Source organism: Garra rufa, chromosome 19 (assembly GCF_049309525.1).
Source record: "Garra rufa chromosome 19, GarRuf1.0, whole genome shotgun sequence".
NCBI lineage: Eukaryota > Metazoa > Chordata > Actinopteri > Cypriniformes > Cyprinidae > Garra > Garra rufa.
The window spans coordinates 11,731,236-11,751,644 of NC_133379.1; the positions used below are offsets into that span (position 1 = coordinate 11,731,236).

Below are 20,409 nucleotides of genomic sequence, written 5' to 3' on the forward strand. Positions count from 1 at the left end.
GGTGCTTACCATGTGGGGTAGGCAGGGTTTTGGAACAGAGCCATTTATTTTAAGATACATTTGATGCATATACAGTATAGGGCTGGGCGATATGGCAAAAATGTAATCTCGATAATTTTTTCCCCATATTGAACGATAACGATATATATTTCGATATAAGCTGTTGATGTTGCCAGCTTTAAAATAGTATCCCAACAATGACTAAAGCCACAAAAATGAAAGGGTTCATTAAATTACATTTAAAGTATAGTTTATTAACAAAAACAGATTACAGATTTGGCCTTAAAACTTAAAACACCTTACTAAAATAAATTAAAAAAATAAAAGTTGTGACAGAGTATGGTAAATGAGAGTAAATGTACAAAATGTAAACATAAAATGATTGTAAAAACATAATTTGTAACAATTATTTATTTATTTATTTATTATTATTATTAACAATTGTTTATTTTCTCTATTATAGGTTGAGCTATTTAAATTAGAGGCAACCACTGCATTTTGAAACACTCTACAGTATAAATAACAAAAAATTACGACAGAGTTCTTTCTTAATCGTATTAAGTGCAGATAATTCAGCCATAATCAAAGTAGGCTACTCTCTAAATATTCAAAGTGCAAATAGAGACGGAATATTTCAAGCATGATACAGAGCTATAGACATACACAACCTATCATAGTCTACATACTAATAACAGCCTAGATATGTCATGCAGCCTAATTTGCGTGCATTGGGGAGTCACTCTCTAAACAAGGGGGATTAAAATTGCTTTTGAATGCGCGTGCGTTTTTTGCTTTCGGTTTCAGTTTTAACAATCGCGCCACTTTTTAGATAGCCAAACCACTTATATAATGGAATCCGTGCTACCTTTTTTGTCGACAATTTCAACATCTTTGGATAATAACTCGAGGTTAGTTTCACTTTCGTCGCTGCTTCCACTATTTTTTTTTTTTTTTTTTTTTTGTCGTCCTGGTGTTAAGTTTGTTTTGGAAAGTGCGGTAGGAAATGAACTTTGTACTTTGACGTGCACACGCACGCTGCACGCTGATTGGCTGTTGTCGCATATTTCTGCTGTGTGATTGGCTCTTAGATTAATCCATATCGAGCAAAAAATGTCTAGAGCTTATCATCGTTATTAACATAAATTTTTATCGCGATTCGATATGATATCGTTTATCGGCCCAGCCCTAATACAGTATGTCACAAAAGTGAGTACACCCCTCACATTTCAGCAACCATTTTTGTATATCTTCTCAAGGGACAATACTATAGAAATGAAACGTGGATATATTTTAGAGTAGTCAATGTGCAGCTTGTATAGCAGTATAGGTTTACTGTGCTCTAAAAATGACTCAACATACAGCCATTGTTGTCAAAATAGCTGGCGACAATAGATGTGCATTAGTCACCTGTGAGCAGCATTTTCTGGCTTATTAACCTTCTGCTCCTGTTTCTTCTTGTAGTGTTCCTCCATTAGAAGAGTATCCTCAGACAACAGCTGCTCCATCAGCATGAGTGCTGTCTTCCTATTGGTTATGGGGTAAAGATTGCGAGCTAATGATTGGTCAGCTGAGACCACGTCCTGAACAAGCACCTCCCACTCCAGTTTGTCACCCGAACCGTTCCCTTCCGACATCTTGTTTTCTGTCACAGGAGGGCCGTCTTCCTTCTTTACATTCCCGTCTTCTTCCCTATTAAGTGCAGGTACCAGGCTGGGCTCTGTTTCCTGAATGCCAGGAAGTGTTGTGATGAATGGGTTTTCATTCTCCTCAGATGGGCTACATGGTGCATTTTGGGGTTCAGCACAAGTTGCAGTTTCATTAGATGGCCATTCAGTCTGGTTTATCTCAGAAGTTGAGATCCATAGATTGGCGTCTGTCGTGATTCCATGACCGAAAGAAACCTCTTGACCAGAGAGAGATGTCTCATGCTTATCTTGAGAACAAACATCCTGCTCCTTGCTGTAATATATCAACATAAACATCAAATTAAAAGGAACATGTTAATTGTGCTTGCTCATGCAAAACTTTCTGCAATGATGCTGATTATGAGTCAAGGAGTTGCTAGGTTGCTGCAAACTGGTCCTCTATTGGGATTTTTCCTCCTTTTAAATCTTGATTTAAACCCAGAGTACAGTAAAGGTTCACAATTGCTATTTTTAAAGGGCTAGAGCACCTTTTTTAACCCTTGGTCATAAAACACTGCTCTGTTAAACCTGTACAATTTTTTAAAGAAGTTCCTTAAGTTCATCAAGGCTGCATTTATTTAATAAAAAAAAATACACAAAAAATAATTATTGTGAAATACTATTGCAAACTGGTCCTCTATTGGGATTTTCACACATTTTTCCTCCTTTTAAATCTTGATTTAAACCCAGAGTACAGTAAAGGTTTACAATTGCTATTTTTAAAGGGCTAGAGCACCTTTTTTTAACCTTTGGTCATGAAACACTGCTCTGTTAAACCTGTACGATTTTTAAATAAGTTTCTTAAGTTCATCAAGGCTGCAATTATTTGATCAAAAAATACACAAAAACAGAATTATTGTGAAATATTATTGCAATTCAGGATAATGGATTTCTATTTTAATATACTATATAATATAATTTATTTCTGTGATGCAAAGCTGAATTTAAAGCATCATTACTAGTCTTAAGTGTCAAATGATCCTTCAGAAATCATTCAAATATGCTGATTTATTATCAATTTTGGAAACAGTTGTGCTGCTTAATATTTTTTGGAACCTGTTATATTTTTGTCAGCTTTCTTTTATGCATAAAACATTAAAAAGAACAGCATTTATTTAAAATAAGCATCTTTTGTAACATACACTACCGTTCAGAAGTTTGCAGTCAGTAAATTAAAATATTTTGAAAGAAGATTTTCATTTAGCAAGGATGTGTTAAAAGTGAAAGCAAAGTCTCACATTGTTAAAAAAAGATTTATATTTATTTTGAATAAATTTCATTCATCAAAGAAACCTAAAAAACATATCACAGGTTCTAAAAAGGATTAGGCACCACAAATAAATGGATTCAGACATACCTGATTTCCAGCCTGGAGTGACTGGGCATCGACAGAACCTTGTCTTCTTTATTTTTACGTCCACTGTGTGCAGCTGTTTGGATTTCATCATCATGAGAGGACACACGCTTTACAAAATGGGTTGAGAGTGGGTTCTCAGGGCCTGCCTGAGAGTGACCTGTTTGTTCTCCAGAGCTGGGGATCCTCCTGTGTGTGCGTCTTCCTTCAGCAAGAAATGACACAGTTCTCCTCTCTGTACCGGGCAGGACCTGCTTGCCCTGAAGTTGGTCGAGCTGCTCTGAACTCTTGCTGAGAACTTCAGATCTCATGAACTTGGATACACCAAGCTCTTCCATAGATTTCCCTCTTGAAGCTCTGACTGCGTGCCGCTCATCGGGGACAGACGCTGTGCGACTGTGACAGACTACTGTATCTTCCTCTACTTTTCTTTGAACACTGAAAAAAATTCATGTTTTTTGTTCAGTAAAATTAAGAACCGATACTAAGAGATGCACCTATACTACATTTCTCAGCCAGGTATTCATAATGATATCTAGGTATTTTTCTATATACCTTCTGACATTAATTTTACGCTATTTCTAAAATTGCGAGATTAAAGTCGTAATATTTTGAGAATAAAGTCGAAGTACTATGAGAATAAAGTTGAAATATTTTAAGAATAAAAGTAAAAAAAATCTGACAATTAAGTCAAAATATTACAAGAACAAAGTTGCAATTATCAGACTAAAGTTAAAATATTTTGAAAATAAATACACAATAAAACACTGTTTTTTAATGCAATTTTGGACTTTTTAGTGTTTCATAAAGTGTTTTTTGAGACTAGTAGAAAGATAACACCCACAAGACACTGTTAAGTGTTTCTTTTATAGCAGTTTATCTATTTGTGTCAGTAGATTTCAATTACAATCCATATTTTTAAAGGTTTTCTCAAAATGAGTTTTTTCTCCTACACTGAGCCATAAATCTCCACTTTAGTGGCATTAACACACACCAAACTTTACATTTTCATTCCCGTCTATATTCTGAAGGTTTAACAGAGGGATTTGTTCATATAATACATTTTATTCCCCCAAAAATTGTAAAAAAAAAAAAATATATATACACAATACACAAAATTCCTTCTGTAAAAACAATCGACTCTGACTTCATCCAGTGTTTTATTTCATTAAACCTCATTTGCATATTTAAACCTAACATTTTAGAAAACTTGTAATGCAAAAAATGTTTTCAATTATCAAATGTAATCAATCAACTGGGTAAGTAAGGTAATAACTATTAGTTAATTTTTTAACCCTATTCACCTGCAGTGTCTCGCCTTAAACAATCAGCTGATAACGATTATTGGCCTATAAATCTGTGCAACCCTAATAATAAATGCCGGACAGAGATCTAACATCTACCGATATCCTACGCAACAATAAAAGCGATAATATGTTACCTTGAATTAGCCTTATTATGAATGGCTGAGAACTCGTCTGGATGTTTCCGAACCTATAAAAAAAGAAAAATTATAAGAATATGAAAATCTATGTCAGTAAGTTAGTCAAACTGCAATTTTGTTGAACATTTTTATAAGATACCTGGAAAGCATGGGGGGTCGAGGTGCTTCGGGACCGAAAGAACTTGGGCTGTTCAGGCTGGTCCAGGAGACTCTCCACAGAGGCTGACTTCCCCGCTGTCTGGGACTCCTCTTTCCAGCTAGACTGCCTTGAGTGCTTAGCAGTGGTGAACTGGGCGTACTTAACAGAACTTGACACGGAGTCAAGAATCTGACCTGCGGAGAGAGGCCTGTGGATCTTTATGGAGTCTGAATTACCAGAATTTTGTCTGGACCTCTCCGCAGTTGAATTCCTGTGGCTGGGTACTTGTGGAACCGGGTGCTGGGGCTCAGCTACCTTTTGACCGGTTTTACGCTCTATGTATGCTACCAAAGCTTTATGCTGAAGGTGCTTGAGAGATGATTTTGAGAAGTTGGAAGCAGACATAGCACGTCCCCGTGTCTCAAACATCTTCCGCCTAGAAGCCACCAGACCGTGATCACCCTCCGAGAGATGATCTTCCGCTTCTACTTCATTGCCAAGAGAGTGGCAAGTCATATGAGCGGGTCCATCTGCCAGCTGGTGTAACTTCTCAGGCTCAGACTGAGAGAGTTTCTTCTGATCGGGTGTCAAACGCTTCCTACTCCCTACTCGAGGCACCTGCGGTTGAGCAATATTCTGTAGCTTCTCTGGTTCTTTCTCAATTGGCTTCTCAAGTTCCTTCCTGTAATCTTGAGGATTGTGTAGTTGTGGCACGGGAGGTGTCTCCAAGTTGGCCAGTTTGTCTTGTAATGGAGGATCTGTCTGCTTGATCCTGTGGGGCTGAGAAAGCTGCAAATCTCTCCTTTTAAATGAAGTCATTCTTAAAACCTTGGATTGGGCATCTTTCAGTTTCTCCTTGTAGTACTTCTTGTAGGAATCATCTAAGGTACCGCATGCATAGAAGAGTTCATTCGGTTGTTTTTCTGTCATTTCACTCTGCCGATATTCACCACTGGGAGAGGTTTGCTCATCATTTCCTGTTTTCTCTTTATCTTTGATGAAGTCTGGATTCTTGGCCTCTATACCAGAGTCATTATTGCTTTTGAACTTGTCTGTGTTTAATGCCCTGTTCGCTCCTGTGAGGTGATATAACAGTGGGGTAGTCTCCTTGCTGATCTTGTCACTTGGAATATCCAGTTGGGGGCGTCTCGAAACTCTTGTCATCGGTTCGTCTTTCTTGGCATGGTCTTCTTTGATTAGAGCAGGGGTCATTACTGTGCCAACTGAATTTTCCTCTGGACCACAATAGAAGATAGGGTGGCTTGTGGAGTGATGCCTGTCAGCTTCTCTACTCACGAATCTCTGGTCCTCTGCACCTTCAGGAGTCTGCTCTGACATGAAAGAGGAATTCACTGCCTTGTCAGTAGGATACTCCACAATTTCATTCTGAATGCTGAGTTTGTGCTCCTCTTGGAAGAATAGTTTACCACTCGGTCCATCAGGACAGCTTTGCCTTCTACGCTGAGCTTTATAAGACCACTCACTGGAGGTTTCCGCACTGTTACCAACACTGGGCTCAGAAGACTTGAAGACACCAGTAACAAAATAAAACGGTCCTTTGTGCTGAATACTCCCACTGATCATATTCTGTGGCATATCGCAGGAACTGACAAAGTACTGGTTCTCAGAAACGGGTCCACCATAAGCTGAATGCGACCTCTTCCGTTGAGTTTCGGACTGGCCACTCCAAGAGGGATGCAAGTTCTCCGGTTGACAGGATTGCTGAGGAGATCTATTTAAAATTCCTGTAGGCTTTGGTGGATCAAGCATCTTGTCCTCTGGGTCTTGCTTGATGTGATTTTTAAGCTGTGAAAATGTGCGACCATAGACCGGCTCAGCCTGAACACCACAGACCTCTGAACTGCTTGTCAGCTGCGAAGAAGGAAGGTCAGCAAGTTGTCCTTCTGGACTCTGACGTGCCCTTGAGTTTTCAAGGTTCCTGGTAGTTACAAAACTGTTCAGACGGGCAGGAGGCGGAGGTGGTGGAGGTGGTAATGGATTTGTATGAACTGGTGGTTCGTCAGAGTATCCACTGCTGGTGCATTGATGCTCTTGTGCAACAGTTTCCATGGAACGGTAAAGGTGGTCCATGCTTTTGGAATCTGAATCATGAAAGGTTGGGCTGTGTTTACTTTTCAAGTATTTCAGATCTGTGTAGTGCAAGTTTTGCGACTGGAGTTCATCCAGTAGAAAAGGAGAAGGGTAATCGGGGACTGTGGAACCACCAGAGAATGAGCTGTAGGCTGAGTCGCCTTTGCTGTGGTGATGGGTATACTGGTCTATACTACTACTGGACTTGGCCGGAGAAAGTCGACTGACTGGGAGACTAAGAGGGTGTAGGTCAAGGTTACTCATCCTCTCAAAGTGGAAATGATAGGAATCCATTTGGACTATGAAGTGGAGTTATGGACCCAGGTGAACTATGTCCTCACTATACAGTAGCCACAGGAAACTGGCATTACCTAGGAGAAACAAACATATAAACAAATGTCAAATTGCCATTTTGAAGAAGAAAAAAAATAAAAATAAAATAAATGTCCTATTGGACACATACACATTACAATAGAAATTTGTTTGCATTTACAGAATTCCTAGTTTTTAGAGCCTTGCACAGGCCTAAAATCTAGGCACTACCCCAGCCCTGGCCCTGTCCTTGTCCGACAGCTTATCAGAATTCTTTGTCCAGGTCCGGCTCGAGCCAGACTACTGTTTCAGCTATTAAAAGAGTTCAGTTTTGTATGAAATGTAAAAGTGATTATATTTTGTTTAGTTATTTAATAATTATTTAATATTTATTCATTAAGTTAATTTAGAAAAATAATAGAATAATAAAAATAGATATAAAACAGATCAAGCATGTCACAATGCCTATATAAATGTGTGCTCTTAGATGCATATCCAATTGTTTGTGCAGAAAGTGGAAGCTGAAGCGTGCTTTACAGTATATGGAGGCACCAGCACAATCACTTGCATTGGCAACATTTTTAAAATACACTGTCATTTTGGCTCATAAAAGTTAAGAGTAATACATTGTTCGAAACTGTAAAGGTTCTACTTTGTGTGCACTCACACCATCAACAAAACATTGTGCTTTTTTAAATTAAAGAAAAATACAGGATGCGCTTTCTGCAGTTCAGTCTTCATTCAAATCGAAAACAATAACTCTTTCATTATAAAATCCCTAAAGGTGCATTTCTCTCTAAGCTGCATCCAATTAGAAAATGGCGATCATCTTTGCGATACTTACTCAGAAAACAGTAGTTTATTAATCAGTAAATTCAAATATCGCCTTACCATTTCCCCCAACACATTCTTTGTAATTACTTTTGCCGCTGCTTTGCGGCAAGCTTTAGCCTATTGCATGCACTTGAACAGAAAATGGAAACCGTTTTTAAAATAGATTACCCTTTATTGCTTGTCGCGGCACACTTTAAATAATCTGGGTATCTGAAATGCACGTTTCTTTTTGAGATTTCAGTGTGAACACACTACTTACTCAATTCATATTAATATACTATAAAATGGCATAAAACAGTGCAAAAGTCAACCATTTGGGATGCACCTATGATTTCCATGAGAGATGTGTGTGAATTACAACTTCCTCCCCTGAAAGCATGTGTTTGAACTCCATTCAAGTGTAGTGCTTGGTACAATGCAGTACTCCAAACGTCCCCTAAGATAATTACGAAGCAATCTGATTTCAGCCTTCATGTGCAAAATTCTTTTAATTCCAAGCTCTTTCCTTGAGCCCTATTTACCTGCTCACTGTCAGGATGACTTAAACTGCTCTTTTAGATCTTTAACGGAAGCCTGAAGACTTGCAAGGGGGAACATTTGGGGGTTTTTCTAACTAATGAGGAAACTGATAAAACTGGTTGGTAAAGTTGTGCGGAATGTAAAAAATGCTTACACTACATTTTTTTTTTGACAAGTTCCCATGTAATTAGATATTACAAAACTTTTTCTTTTTAAATAACGAACAGCGGCATGGTGATCAACAAAGACATCCTTAATGAGAGTCCTGAGGAACAGGTGCTTGGATAAGGGACTGATTGAAAATGTCTGGAATGCAATTTTAACCGAGCTGAAACATTCGTCAGTAGTCATGTGAGAACTCTTAGATGGATTATATACTTTAGAGAAATTCAATGAATGGCAGCTTTATAAAAGATTCTACCTTGAATTTATATATGCAAGATTTAATCCATAAACTCTAGGCATCACTTTTACACACTATAATCTTTGGACCTTAGCAAGCATTATTAAAATCACTATTAAACGTTAAAAATGCTCCCAAAATTAAGCAAGTAAACTCTGTGGTGATCAAAACTGAGAACAAACACTGCTTTTCTGATTGACAATGAGAACCCTATGCCCTAATTACATATTTAGGTAAATAAACATGGTGTTCATGTGCAGGAAATGCTGCATAATGTTCTGGGCACGAGTACAGAGAAACATTCAAGTGGAAGGAAGGGCAATGCAAGCTAGTGACGATGTTCACAAGAGCTACAGGAAACAAACACAGGTGCTATATCCGGACAAACTATGTTTTTGATCACTACTCGGTATAAATTTATAAAGCATGCTAGGCTGCATCAGTAGCATTAGTATGTCAACAGATGTATACTACTTTATGCTTTCTGCAGTGAGAATCATTGCCAAGCTTCTCTCACCAGAGTAAGAGTTTAGAAAACCCAAGACACAGAGAGAGACAAAAAAGCAGTCTTAAAGTCTTTAAACTTCTCCACAGGCATATCCTGGAAAACACTGGCTTTGATTGGCTGTTTGGTCAGCGCAGCAAATCTCTGCTCAGACAAACGCCGGCAGGATGGGCCTCCCTGCCTGTGACGTCCTCCCAGCGAGCGCACAATGGGTGCAGCAGAGGGAATATTTCACCGCTGATAATGGTGTCTGAGGAGTGAAAAAAAGGCCTCGCATTCCCGGCCAGCTTCAGAATAAAGAGGGCCCCGGTGCCATTTATTCCCAGAGTCCTCCGCACGGAGAGAGCTGCCAAGCAGGACGTTTTCACTACAGACCCTCTCAGAGATGGGCCGACCCTCCCCTCGAGTACTGTAAAGGCTTCATCATCCAGACCATTATTCCTTTCAAAATCATTTGAGCCGGTAGAACAAGAAGAACTTATGTAGAGCTGCTGTCGTAGGAAATGTTATTGCGTTCCCTTAGGAGAGAAAAATCGCCTTGGTATCTCCAAGACAACAACGAGATTAAAGAAAGAGTTTTTTTAGTGATCTTACATGTGTTTTCTCTCAACAGTTTGGAAGCCCTTTCTTTAACTGACAGAGCTTGGTAGCAGATGACAGGGTTTCTGCAGATATGAACAAGTGAAATTTAAGACTTTTTAAGACCTTTTTAATACCACCTTATATGAAATTTAAGACCTAAACCTGTAATGGAAATAGATATTATATTACATGCATATGTGATACTTAATGTGTTTAATGTAAAAAGTAAACAAAATTTCATGGCTGTCATAAATTAAATTTATTACTACGATATACAGTGAACTTTCCATATCAGCAGATACTATTCCACACAAAATATCCCCATAAAAGTACCACTAGAAATATCTGATGTAAAAAAAAAAAAAAAAAATTCTGAAGCGATTTTTTTTTTCCTTTTGAAATGTATGCGTACCTCTGAAATTTATTTTATGAATTTATCAATGAATTCTAAATGTCTGTTAGCAGTGAGATTACATAATTTACACTGCAAAATTTAAAAGTGAGATTAATGTTTTAAATACATTTATTGATTTATAAATATATATATTAGAAATGTTATATAAATACTGCGATTCTGTCTGAAGACGCAGTAACTTCCACAGAGGGAAAAAAAAAAATCTACAGTTGTTAGCAACTGGCCTTAGCCAAGCCCTATATTCAGTTTTTCCAAGCCCAGTATCGCTAAACTTGCACTTCCTCATAGCTAAAAAATTAAATCCATTTGACTTCTGCGGTACAATCCGAGAGAGACTCGCGCCAATAACAGAAAGCTGATTGGCTATTGCATGCTGGTCTCATTTGTAGTTTAAATTCAGCAAATTATATTTGGAATAGTGAAATAAAGAACTACAACACCACGGAAACAACAGAAAGAGAATTTAGATGAGCATTAGAGGTAGCGTTACATGGACATCGGAAAAATAAGACCTGTGTAAAATTATTTAAGACCTAGAACAGCGAATTTAAGACTTTTTAAGGCCTAAAATTTTGATTTTTAAATTTTAGACTTTAAGACTTTTTAAGACCCCGCGGAAACCCTGAGATGATTATATGTAACTTTTTTATGGATTACATGATTGCATATTCACACAATAGCAGTAAATTATTCATAATTCATTGATTCATCTTTTTCATCTTTTAAGACACTGCAGGTGAATAGGGTAAAAAAAAAAAAAACTAACAGTTATCACCTTACTTACTCAATGGATAATTGCAAAAAAAATTTGTATTACAAGTTTTCTAAAATGTTATGTTTAAATATGCAAATGAGCATTAATGAAATATCCACTAATTTGCATACATTTCTAGTACAAAAATCTAAACACTGGATCAAGTCAGTTTTAAAATTCTTGTTTAATTTTTTTGACATTAGAGTCAAATGCTTTTACAGAGGGGATCTGGGGTATCTAATTTTGTCACTCCATAATTCAGAAAAAACTGAACAGATTGAAAACCATGTCTTTTTGAACATTTTTGGGGGGAATAAAATGTATAAAATCAAGCTAATTATATCTGAACAAATCCCTCTGTAAAAACCTTCAGGATATAGACAGGAATAAAAATGTAAAGTTTGATGTGTGTAAGTGCTACTGAAGTGGAGATTTATGGCTCAATGTAGGAGAAAAAAAAATCATTTTGAGAAAACGGCCTTTAAAAATATCTATTGTAATTCAAATCTATTGACACAAATAGATTTTAATCCAAAAGTAATCTGATTATATTACATAAAATGTGTAATGTGACAAATTAAGTCACTGATTACAATTTTTGCTGTGTAATTTGGAATCAGTAACAGATTACAATTGGCAAGTAATCTACCCAGCTCTGGCAACTGAATAAACAATAAAAAGCTCATTGCGATGACGTTTTTGCAATTGCAAGTTACATCTTGCAGCGCTGACTCTTTTTCTCAGAATTGCATGATATAAACTTGCAGCTGCCAGTTATAAAATCAGAATTGCAAGTTTACATCTTGCAATTTATAAAAGGCAATTTCAAGTCTTTTCTAAGAATTGGGACGTCGTAACTCACAACTAAACTGTTAAACAGCTCAACATCTCTGTACACCATGTTCATGCCTAATGTGTTTTCTTCATTGTGAGGAATCCCCTGCAGGTGCAAGACACTGCTGTAATTGCTCCTGCCACTCCCACCTGACAGTTGAACTTCTGAATTCACAAAAGACTTTGACAAACAAAAGGTGAGCTATTCCTAACCTTACTCAGACTCCAAGAATTCAAGCGTCACCCATCTGTCACCTGTTCTCATAAAAGGGTGATGTGATCTCTTGACAAAACAAGGTAATACTAGCTACTAGCAGCAACCACGTGTGATTACAGAAGAAAAAGACAATTATTTTAGGATTACATTTATAAATGATGTACATTACTGGTACATTAAACAAAAGATTAAAAGACATTATAAACACTATACAATTAATAGTTTACAACATAACATGAATGAAAAACATAAGCATAAACAAACTAATTATTGTGGCATTCATTATAAAAGACATTTACTATAAACAGCAAGCATTTTACATTTTTTTTGTGAAACTATCAAGGTGTGAGAAATGCCTATACTTCTCTCATTCGGCACCAATGCAAATGTGTGCACAATATGTATATTTTACTTGATATTAATTGCATTATATAGTGTAAGTCTCTTTGGAATATAAGTCACAGTAAGTTTTTTTTATGGCTATGTATTATTTTAATATACTTTATTTGATTGCTCTGTGTGTGTTTTTTCTTTTCCCTCATTCTTGTTATATTGTTGGAAGTATAATATTTATGTTGATTATTTACAGTATTTATGGTGGTTGTGCCTTATGTTGTTCCCTGTCTTTCGCAATAAAAAAAAAGTTTTTTATGACTTGTATTAAAGAAAACATAGTATGTTTTCAAAAAAAAGTTTCAAAATAGATTAACATTTTTTTTGTGATGCATTTCTGTGGTTAAAAAATGAACCACAAGTAAGTTAAGATCAGATGAGCATGAGTTTGCAGATAGGTAAAGCATGTAGAACTACATCTGAAACTGGCTGAAAAAAAAAAAAAAAAATCACTTATTTATTTTTTAAGCAGATACAAAAACAGATGGGCGTTTCTCGTACTCTGGGCACTTTTGGATTTTTATTCAAACTTTTATTTTGTTTGAAGATCAAATTAGGGGTGTGTGCAATAATTATTGTCTATGATCATATTGTAATTGTTGTTTTAATGATATGCAAGCTAACATGATTTAAAATGTCACTCACTTTGCAAAAAAACAAAAACACATCTTGAGTCCAAAAGCATTCACTGTGTGATCTATTAGAATGCAGTTAGAAAAACCTTATTCAACTTTTTCTTCCTGTAAGAGTGGAAATGGCCATTTGTAAATTTTATGGGTGTGGCTTCTAGGTATTTTTAGCTGTACAAAACGGTTTGTTTTGCTGCTTGCAAAGTGGCATGTCTTACTATATTATTTGAATGTATTATTTTAATTATCAGCACACTGGTTTATAGTGCAAACATTTTTACTGTTTACTGAACATTGTTATTCTTCTTCAAGTTGTTATTTCCCTATAGCGCCTAATGAATGGATATAATTCAAATTATGAAAGCAAAATATATCCCTATATGAGTTTATTTATAATGATATAGTCAGGTAATATCAAACATGAAATAGGGCCATTTTCCTAAATATTAATGCGTGAGCATGATCATAAATGTGCCTATTAATTTTATACAACAGTTCAAAACTCAAGAAGTTAATATTGAGTTACATTATAAACACAATTTCTGTTTTGTTTTGCCAATGTAAATAGTTCTCAACAAAGTTGGAGCAGAATATTTGTGCATCGTTCCTGAATGAATCTATTTTTAAACAAATCATTTGAGTCAGTGATTCAATGATCCATTCATAAAGACAGCCATTTGCTTCATTTTTGAAAGAATAAGCCACTTTAAATGAATCATTTGAATGAATGATTCAATGAATCACTCATTAATCACTCACTTAAATGAATCGGTTGAATGAATGATTCAATGAACCACTCATTAATTGATCCCTGCATCCCAATGTGCATATTATCCACCCTAAATAGTATGGAAAATCACTTAGAATTTAGGATGGATAGTATGCACATTGGGATGCAGGCACTCACTTAAATGAATTATTTGAATGAATGATTAAACAAATCACTCAGTAATCACTCACTTAAATGAATCAGTTGAATGAATGATTCAATTAATCACTCATTAATCGATCCCTGTCTCCCTATGTGCATAGTATCCACCCTATCTGCCCTAAATAGTATTGAAAATTACTACCATCGCATAAAATTTAGGATGGATAGTATGCACATTGGGATGCAGGCACTCACTTAAATGAATCGGTTGAATGAATGATTCCATGAATCACTCATTACTCACTATCCTAAATCAATCGGTTGAATGAAGGATTCAATGAATCAATCATTAATCAATCCCTGTGTCTCTACGTGCATATTATCCATCCTATCTTCTCTAAATAGTATTGAAAATTACTGCTAATCACATAGAATTTAGGATGGATAGTCTGCACTTTGGGATGCAGGTACTCACTTAAATGAATCCTTTGAATGAATGATTCAATGAATCACTTAAATAAATCGGTTGAATGAATGATTCAGTGAATCACTCATTAATCGATCCCTGTGTCCCTAGGTGCATAGTATCGACCCTATTTGCCCTCAATAGTATTGAAAATGACTACTATCACATAAAATTTAGGATGGATAGTCTGCACATTGGGATGCAGGCACTCACTTAAATGAATCGTTTGAATGAATGATTCAATTAAAAACTAATTTAAATGAATTGTTTGAATGAATGATTCAATGAATCACTCATTCATCACTTGCTTAAATGAATCGTTTGAATATATGATTCAATGAATCACTCAATCGATCCAATGTGCATATTATCCACCTTATCTGCCCTAAATAGTATTGAAAATTACTACCATCACATAGAATTGGATTGAGAATAAGCACATCGGGATGCAGGCACTCAATTAAATTAATCATTTGAATGAATGATTCAATGAATCACTCATTAATCGATTCAATGTGCATATCCACCTTATCTGCCCTAAATAGTATTGAAAATTACTATTATCACATAGAATAGGATTGAGAATAAGCACATCGGGATGCAGGCACTCACTTAAATGAATCGTATGAATGAATGAATGATTCAATGAATCACTCAGTCACTGACAATCACCACCACCTACGGACATTTTAGTGTCATTTATTTACCAATAAAAGGCCTAAATGAGCCAAGATACAAGCACAAAAACACACTCAGCAAATATATAGTTTAATTCTCGTTATCGAAAAAATATCATAAAAATATTGATAATTGTCAATATCGTACACACCTAGGTCAAATTTAAATGTTTTGTAATTGTTTTACCATGTCTCATCTATTAATTATGAAAATCCGTTCTACTAAAATATTAATATATGATCATCTAAACAAAGACAGAAATAGTCATTTTATTGTATACTGTATAAAAAACAGTTCTTACCCAAATATTGACATTTTTACCAATTTCCATTTTCATTTCCAATGAATCTGTATTTTTTTCCTCCAAATTATGCCAAAAAGTGTGCTTTATGAATTTAGTCTAAAGAATTTGTGTTTAAAAAGTCACCACAGAATGGAACATAATTTGAGATGTGCAGGAAACTACACTGTGCAAGAGCACAAAGACATTTACTACGGTTGCCAAAATGTAATAAGGAGATGTTTGAGCATGGATGGGTGGAATTCAGTGAGGAGGATTAAGAGGAACTTTACAGCATGACTTCCATTTCCATTGTGTCACAAGACCAAGACCACCGGATAATCAACATGTGCTCGCCTACAGGCTGATGTCATTGCTAGATGTTAATCATCTTAATGGCTCCTTGTGAGGATGAAGTGAAATTTCAAACAACATAAATAGCCAACATTACACATGTGTCATCCATTGATCAAAATTCCAGATCAGGCCAGCTATATCTGGCTTAGTCATTAATATTTAGCTATCATCAGGTTTTAGAAGTAAAATTGTTTGTGAACGTCATGACTTTCTAACTCAGATCTACGTCACAAAAACAATTTGGACCCGGACTAGTCAGGACTGTTGTCTGGGATTACGATCATTGGTTTTGACTCAGACTTTTAATGCCGTTAACAAGCAAAGGTATAAAGCAGGATCAATGCAAATTATGAAAATACTTGCAGAGGTATTCATTAAAAGGCAATATAGCAATGCTAAATATTTGCTAAGAGTGTGGCAATGCTCCAAAACCCTGTTGGAACATGACTAACCAAACAAGGAATGAACACTTTAATCCAACTCATTTATTTTTTCAAAAACACACTTATGCACTTGTAGAATGAGTGATTTTGTAGTCATGAGTAAAAATCCAGTAACCTAATTTATAAAGGACATGCACTACAAGGTAAAATGTAATAATTACGCTGTTAAAAATAAAGTTGCTTCACGATGCCATAGAAGAACCCTTTTTGTCTAAATGGTTCCATAAAGAACCTTTAACATCTGTTCTTTGTGGCAAAAAAAAAAAAAAGATTCTTCAGATTATAAAAAGGAAACAAAGAGATGGTTCTTTAAAGAACCTTTAACTAATTGGTTCTTTGTGGAACCAAAACTGGTTCTTATATGGCATCGCTGTGAAGAACCTTTTAAAACACCTTTATTTTTAAAAGTGTACACTAACACAACACAGAAGAACAATTTGATATATAGTGTAGGTTTTCTGAATTGGAGCATAACTGAGCCAAACCCATCATCTGTCAGCAGACAGATCAGTCTTAGGTACACAATTTCAGTCATTTTGGCCGAAAAAAAGGCATTTTGATCCACAAAAAGTATGCATGTTTGAAAAAAACTGTTCCTCTTAGTTCATTTAATGCAAAACCAAATGTACATATTCCACCTGCAGAATGCCTGCAAATATCATCAGGTGATGTAATACAAAATGTAATAACTTCTATTGCCATGGCGAAACATCGAAATTTGTCAGGCCGCCACGGACACGCCCTTCAACGAAAACTCAAGATCTTCGCAATTTAACATCACTAACGCCTTTATATTAGACTGACCAATTTTGGTGTTGATCTGTATAAATCTCTAGGAGGAGTTTGTTGAAGCGTAAAGCATGTCACTTCCTGTTGCTAGCAGGTGGCGCTATAACTATAACTGAATGTGGACATGAAGATGTCTTCAGGTCAGGAGTGTTATCACACATGTGAAGTTTGGGGCAGATTGGACATTGTATTCCTGAGTTATAGCAACTTCCTGTTTCAATGGCGAATAATCGAAATTTGTCAGGACGCCACGGACACACCCTCCAACGAAAACTCTAGATCTTCACAATTTAACATCATATGGGCCTTTAGATGAGATTCACCAAATTTGGTGTTGATCCGAATAAATCTCCAGGAGGAGTTTGTTGAAGTACAACGCCTGAAAATGGATGTCAATGTCAAAATTTGCTGAGAAAATTAAAAATAACTGACTTCCTGTTAGGTTTCGGAATTTGCTCCAAGAGACTTTTTTGTAGGTATTGGTGTGTTACATGTGTGTACCAATTTTTGTGCATGTAGATGAACAGCGTAGCTCAAAGCACACTCCACTGAACGTGTATAGGTGGTGCTATCAAGCCATTTTGCCAGACCCACTTCCGAAACCCATATCAGACATAAATTTTCACCAGTTCTGATGCGTGTGCAAAGTTTCATGAGTTTGAGCATGTTTAGGACCTCAAAAATACGATTCATTTTGGAGAATAATAAGATTCATTTATGATGTGCCAACAATTTTTATTAAAAAAAGTAAACGCAGCCATGTGGGAATATTTCCCAGGTTCTGCCCATGTATGGTTTCAACTCATGAACATAATCAGTTAATACTTTTCTACATTACATGTTAAATTCATTTATTTAGTCCATGACCCATAGACAGATATTGAAGGTACTATTATTGATTATAAAATGTTCAAATCGAGCACTTCTCAATATTTACCTTTCCTCGCTGAAAAAAACAATGTCAATGTAGTTTATTTAGTGTTCCAGGCAACAGAATTTGACTCATTTAGGGTAAAAATACCTATTAAGCTCACATACCCATTAAGCATTTTAATTTTTGAGCTCAGATTATGAAAAGAAACAAAAGGTATTATTTTACTTGAGGTCTTAACCAACAGATGTGTTTGTTACTACATACCTCCTGTAATTTCAAGTCAATCTGACCATTGCACAATGAGAAATGGAGAAACTATCCATGTGTTCACACTGTCTGCCAGCCATTTTAAAAGCTGTCTAAAAACTTTAACCAAAAGAGGAGCCCTTTAAATGTGCACTTCTTAGATGTTTAAACCTTTATTTTGGGTAAGTTTCACGACTTGCTGTAAAATTAAGAGATTAATGTTTAGACTTTTGCATATTATAACCTGGAAGTGGGAAATAATTAAAGTTAGATCCAAAAGATATTTTTAGCAACATAACGCAGATGTTACAGAACACAGTTATCTGACTGGCTGTATAAAACTACTAATATATAACTTCACAGAAATTACTGGCTTGTACTTTTAAATGCATAATATTACAGATTTACAGTTTATTGCTGGTCTGTGGTTTTACACTGCTGTAATTTTTAAAGGGTGCATTACTATTAAAATCACACAGCTTCAGTGTGACATCAATAAAATTATAATTCCATAGATATTGCTAATAACAGTTGTTCATATTAAAATATGCTTGAATTTAATACATGACCTAGATTATTTATTTAGCACAATCTTGTCATTTTAATAAATATTACATGAAATGTATTAAAAATTGTTGCTCAGTGTGCTCTCTTTAAGCTCTTCCACATCAAACGTCTCTGTAAATGCTTTATAAACCGACTTTAACTGTTAACTGATGCTTGTCACTTTAAGTTAATCTTTATAAAATGATTAATAACTTATTTTCACAGCTTTAAAATGACAAAATCTAGACGTAACTATAGTTTATGCCCAAAGATGAAAGAGGCATGTCATCCATTCAAAGAAGGAAACCAGTCATATATGTCCAGAAAAAAGCGACTTAATGCTGGAATAAAAATACACAACTTTTCAAATTTGAACAGATTTTTAAAACACCAGGCGTCAGACACTTGACGACTTTGTAAATAATCACAAAGGAAAATTGGGAACACACACTAGCAGACTTTAAATTAATTCCAATCACAACAAACTCACACAGAAATAGTTTCTGTCTTCATCCCCATAATGATTTATTGGTTTGTTTTGTTATTTGATTTTTGAATGTGTGTTACTTAGCTGAACGTGGACTAATCTAGATAATGCAATGTGCTTAAAGGACAATTCACTATGAATATATAACTGATTAAACTTTATGCTTGTGTTCTTTTTTTATTGACCTTTAAATAAAACATTTTTCAATTATTCATTAAAAGGGTTGTTTAAACAAGAAGTTTTAATAAAATATGATGTGCATTTAAACCTAAAGGGTACAAAAATGCACTTTTTGTATTAATGTGCAACTTAATTGAAATGCTTTTGTCATCTAAAATAAAATTACATATTTTTGTGTGAGAGATTAAGATTTTATTTTAACTTTTTGTACTAATACCAATACCTTGTGCACTTAAATAAAATTTGGTTAGCTTAATAGGTACATTTAAAACTACTCAAATACACAAATCCTTCATAAAATCAGAAATAAGCAGAAGACTGCAATTAATTATTTTAAGGTGGAGCTTAGCAAAGGGTCAATTGAAAAACATGTCTCAGACAGTTTCCACCTTTATAAATCCGACTTGGTCTTTTCTAATGTTGAAATCCATGGAATTTAGGATAAAATGTGACTAAATACAAATCCTAAAAGTCACTACTTTCGAAGAAACAATGAGGTCAAGTAAACAGAACCAAGTAAAGCTAAGTCAAATATAATGACACATTCAGAAACTGATGTGTCTGGCACATTTTATAAGTACATGTCTAGAAAAACTGACTATGTTTTACTGATGCAAATAAAAACCACAAAAGGGCCAGCAAGAACTAAACTTTAACCAGGGAGATGTTCGTGCCAAATTACGACACATTCTTAACATTGCCTCGCTTAGGTAACAGGACAAGGTGAAAGAACAAGTGTAACAAAAGACCGTAAACGGACGTGCAGAAGCATAAGTGAGGAAATGGCCCACTTTGAGATTCGACATTCTTTATGTTGCCCTTCCTGATGTCTATATAGCGGCCGTCCTTTCTAGGAAGAGCACAACAGAATAAACAGTAGTGGGATCTGACTAGGACCAGCAACCTTATTGTCAGCCATGATAAGGATACTGTGAGGAATAATGGTGGGCTCTGATACTGTTCTCTCATTACCTAAAAACTCACAATTAGAAGCTATGAGAACACAGGAAATAGAGCAGCTAGATGAAGGGAAAGGCACAAAAGGTGTCAGGATGATAAAAGAGCGATGAAGCTTGATGCAA

At 35.5% G+C, this 20,409-nt stretch overlaps 1 protein-coding gene across 1 annotated transcript in view; it reads right to left on the minus strand.

The window, feature by feature from the left end:
• Positions 1-20,409, minus strand: part of shroom1 (shroom family member 1) — a 43,802-nt gene that overhangs the window by 7,242 nt on the left and 16,151 nt on the right. Inside the window, exons 2-5 of the mRNA XM_073824368.1 lie at positions 4,623-7,084; positions 4,481-4,533; positions 3,043-3,477; positions 1,408-1,959 (exon numbers count right to left, since the gene is read on the minus strand). Of these exons, the coding sequence (XP_073680469.1) occupies positions 1,408-1,959; positions 3,043-3,477; positions 4,481-4,533; positions 4,623-7,007 (3,425 nt within the window). The 5' untranslated portion in view covers positions 7,008-7,084. The remainder of the gene's footprint in view (positions 1-1,407; positions 1,960-3,042; positions 3,478-4,480; positions 4,534-4,622; positions 7,085-20,409) is intronic.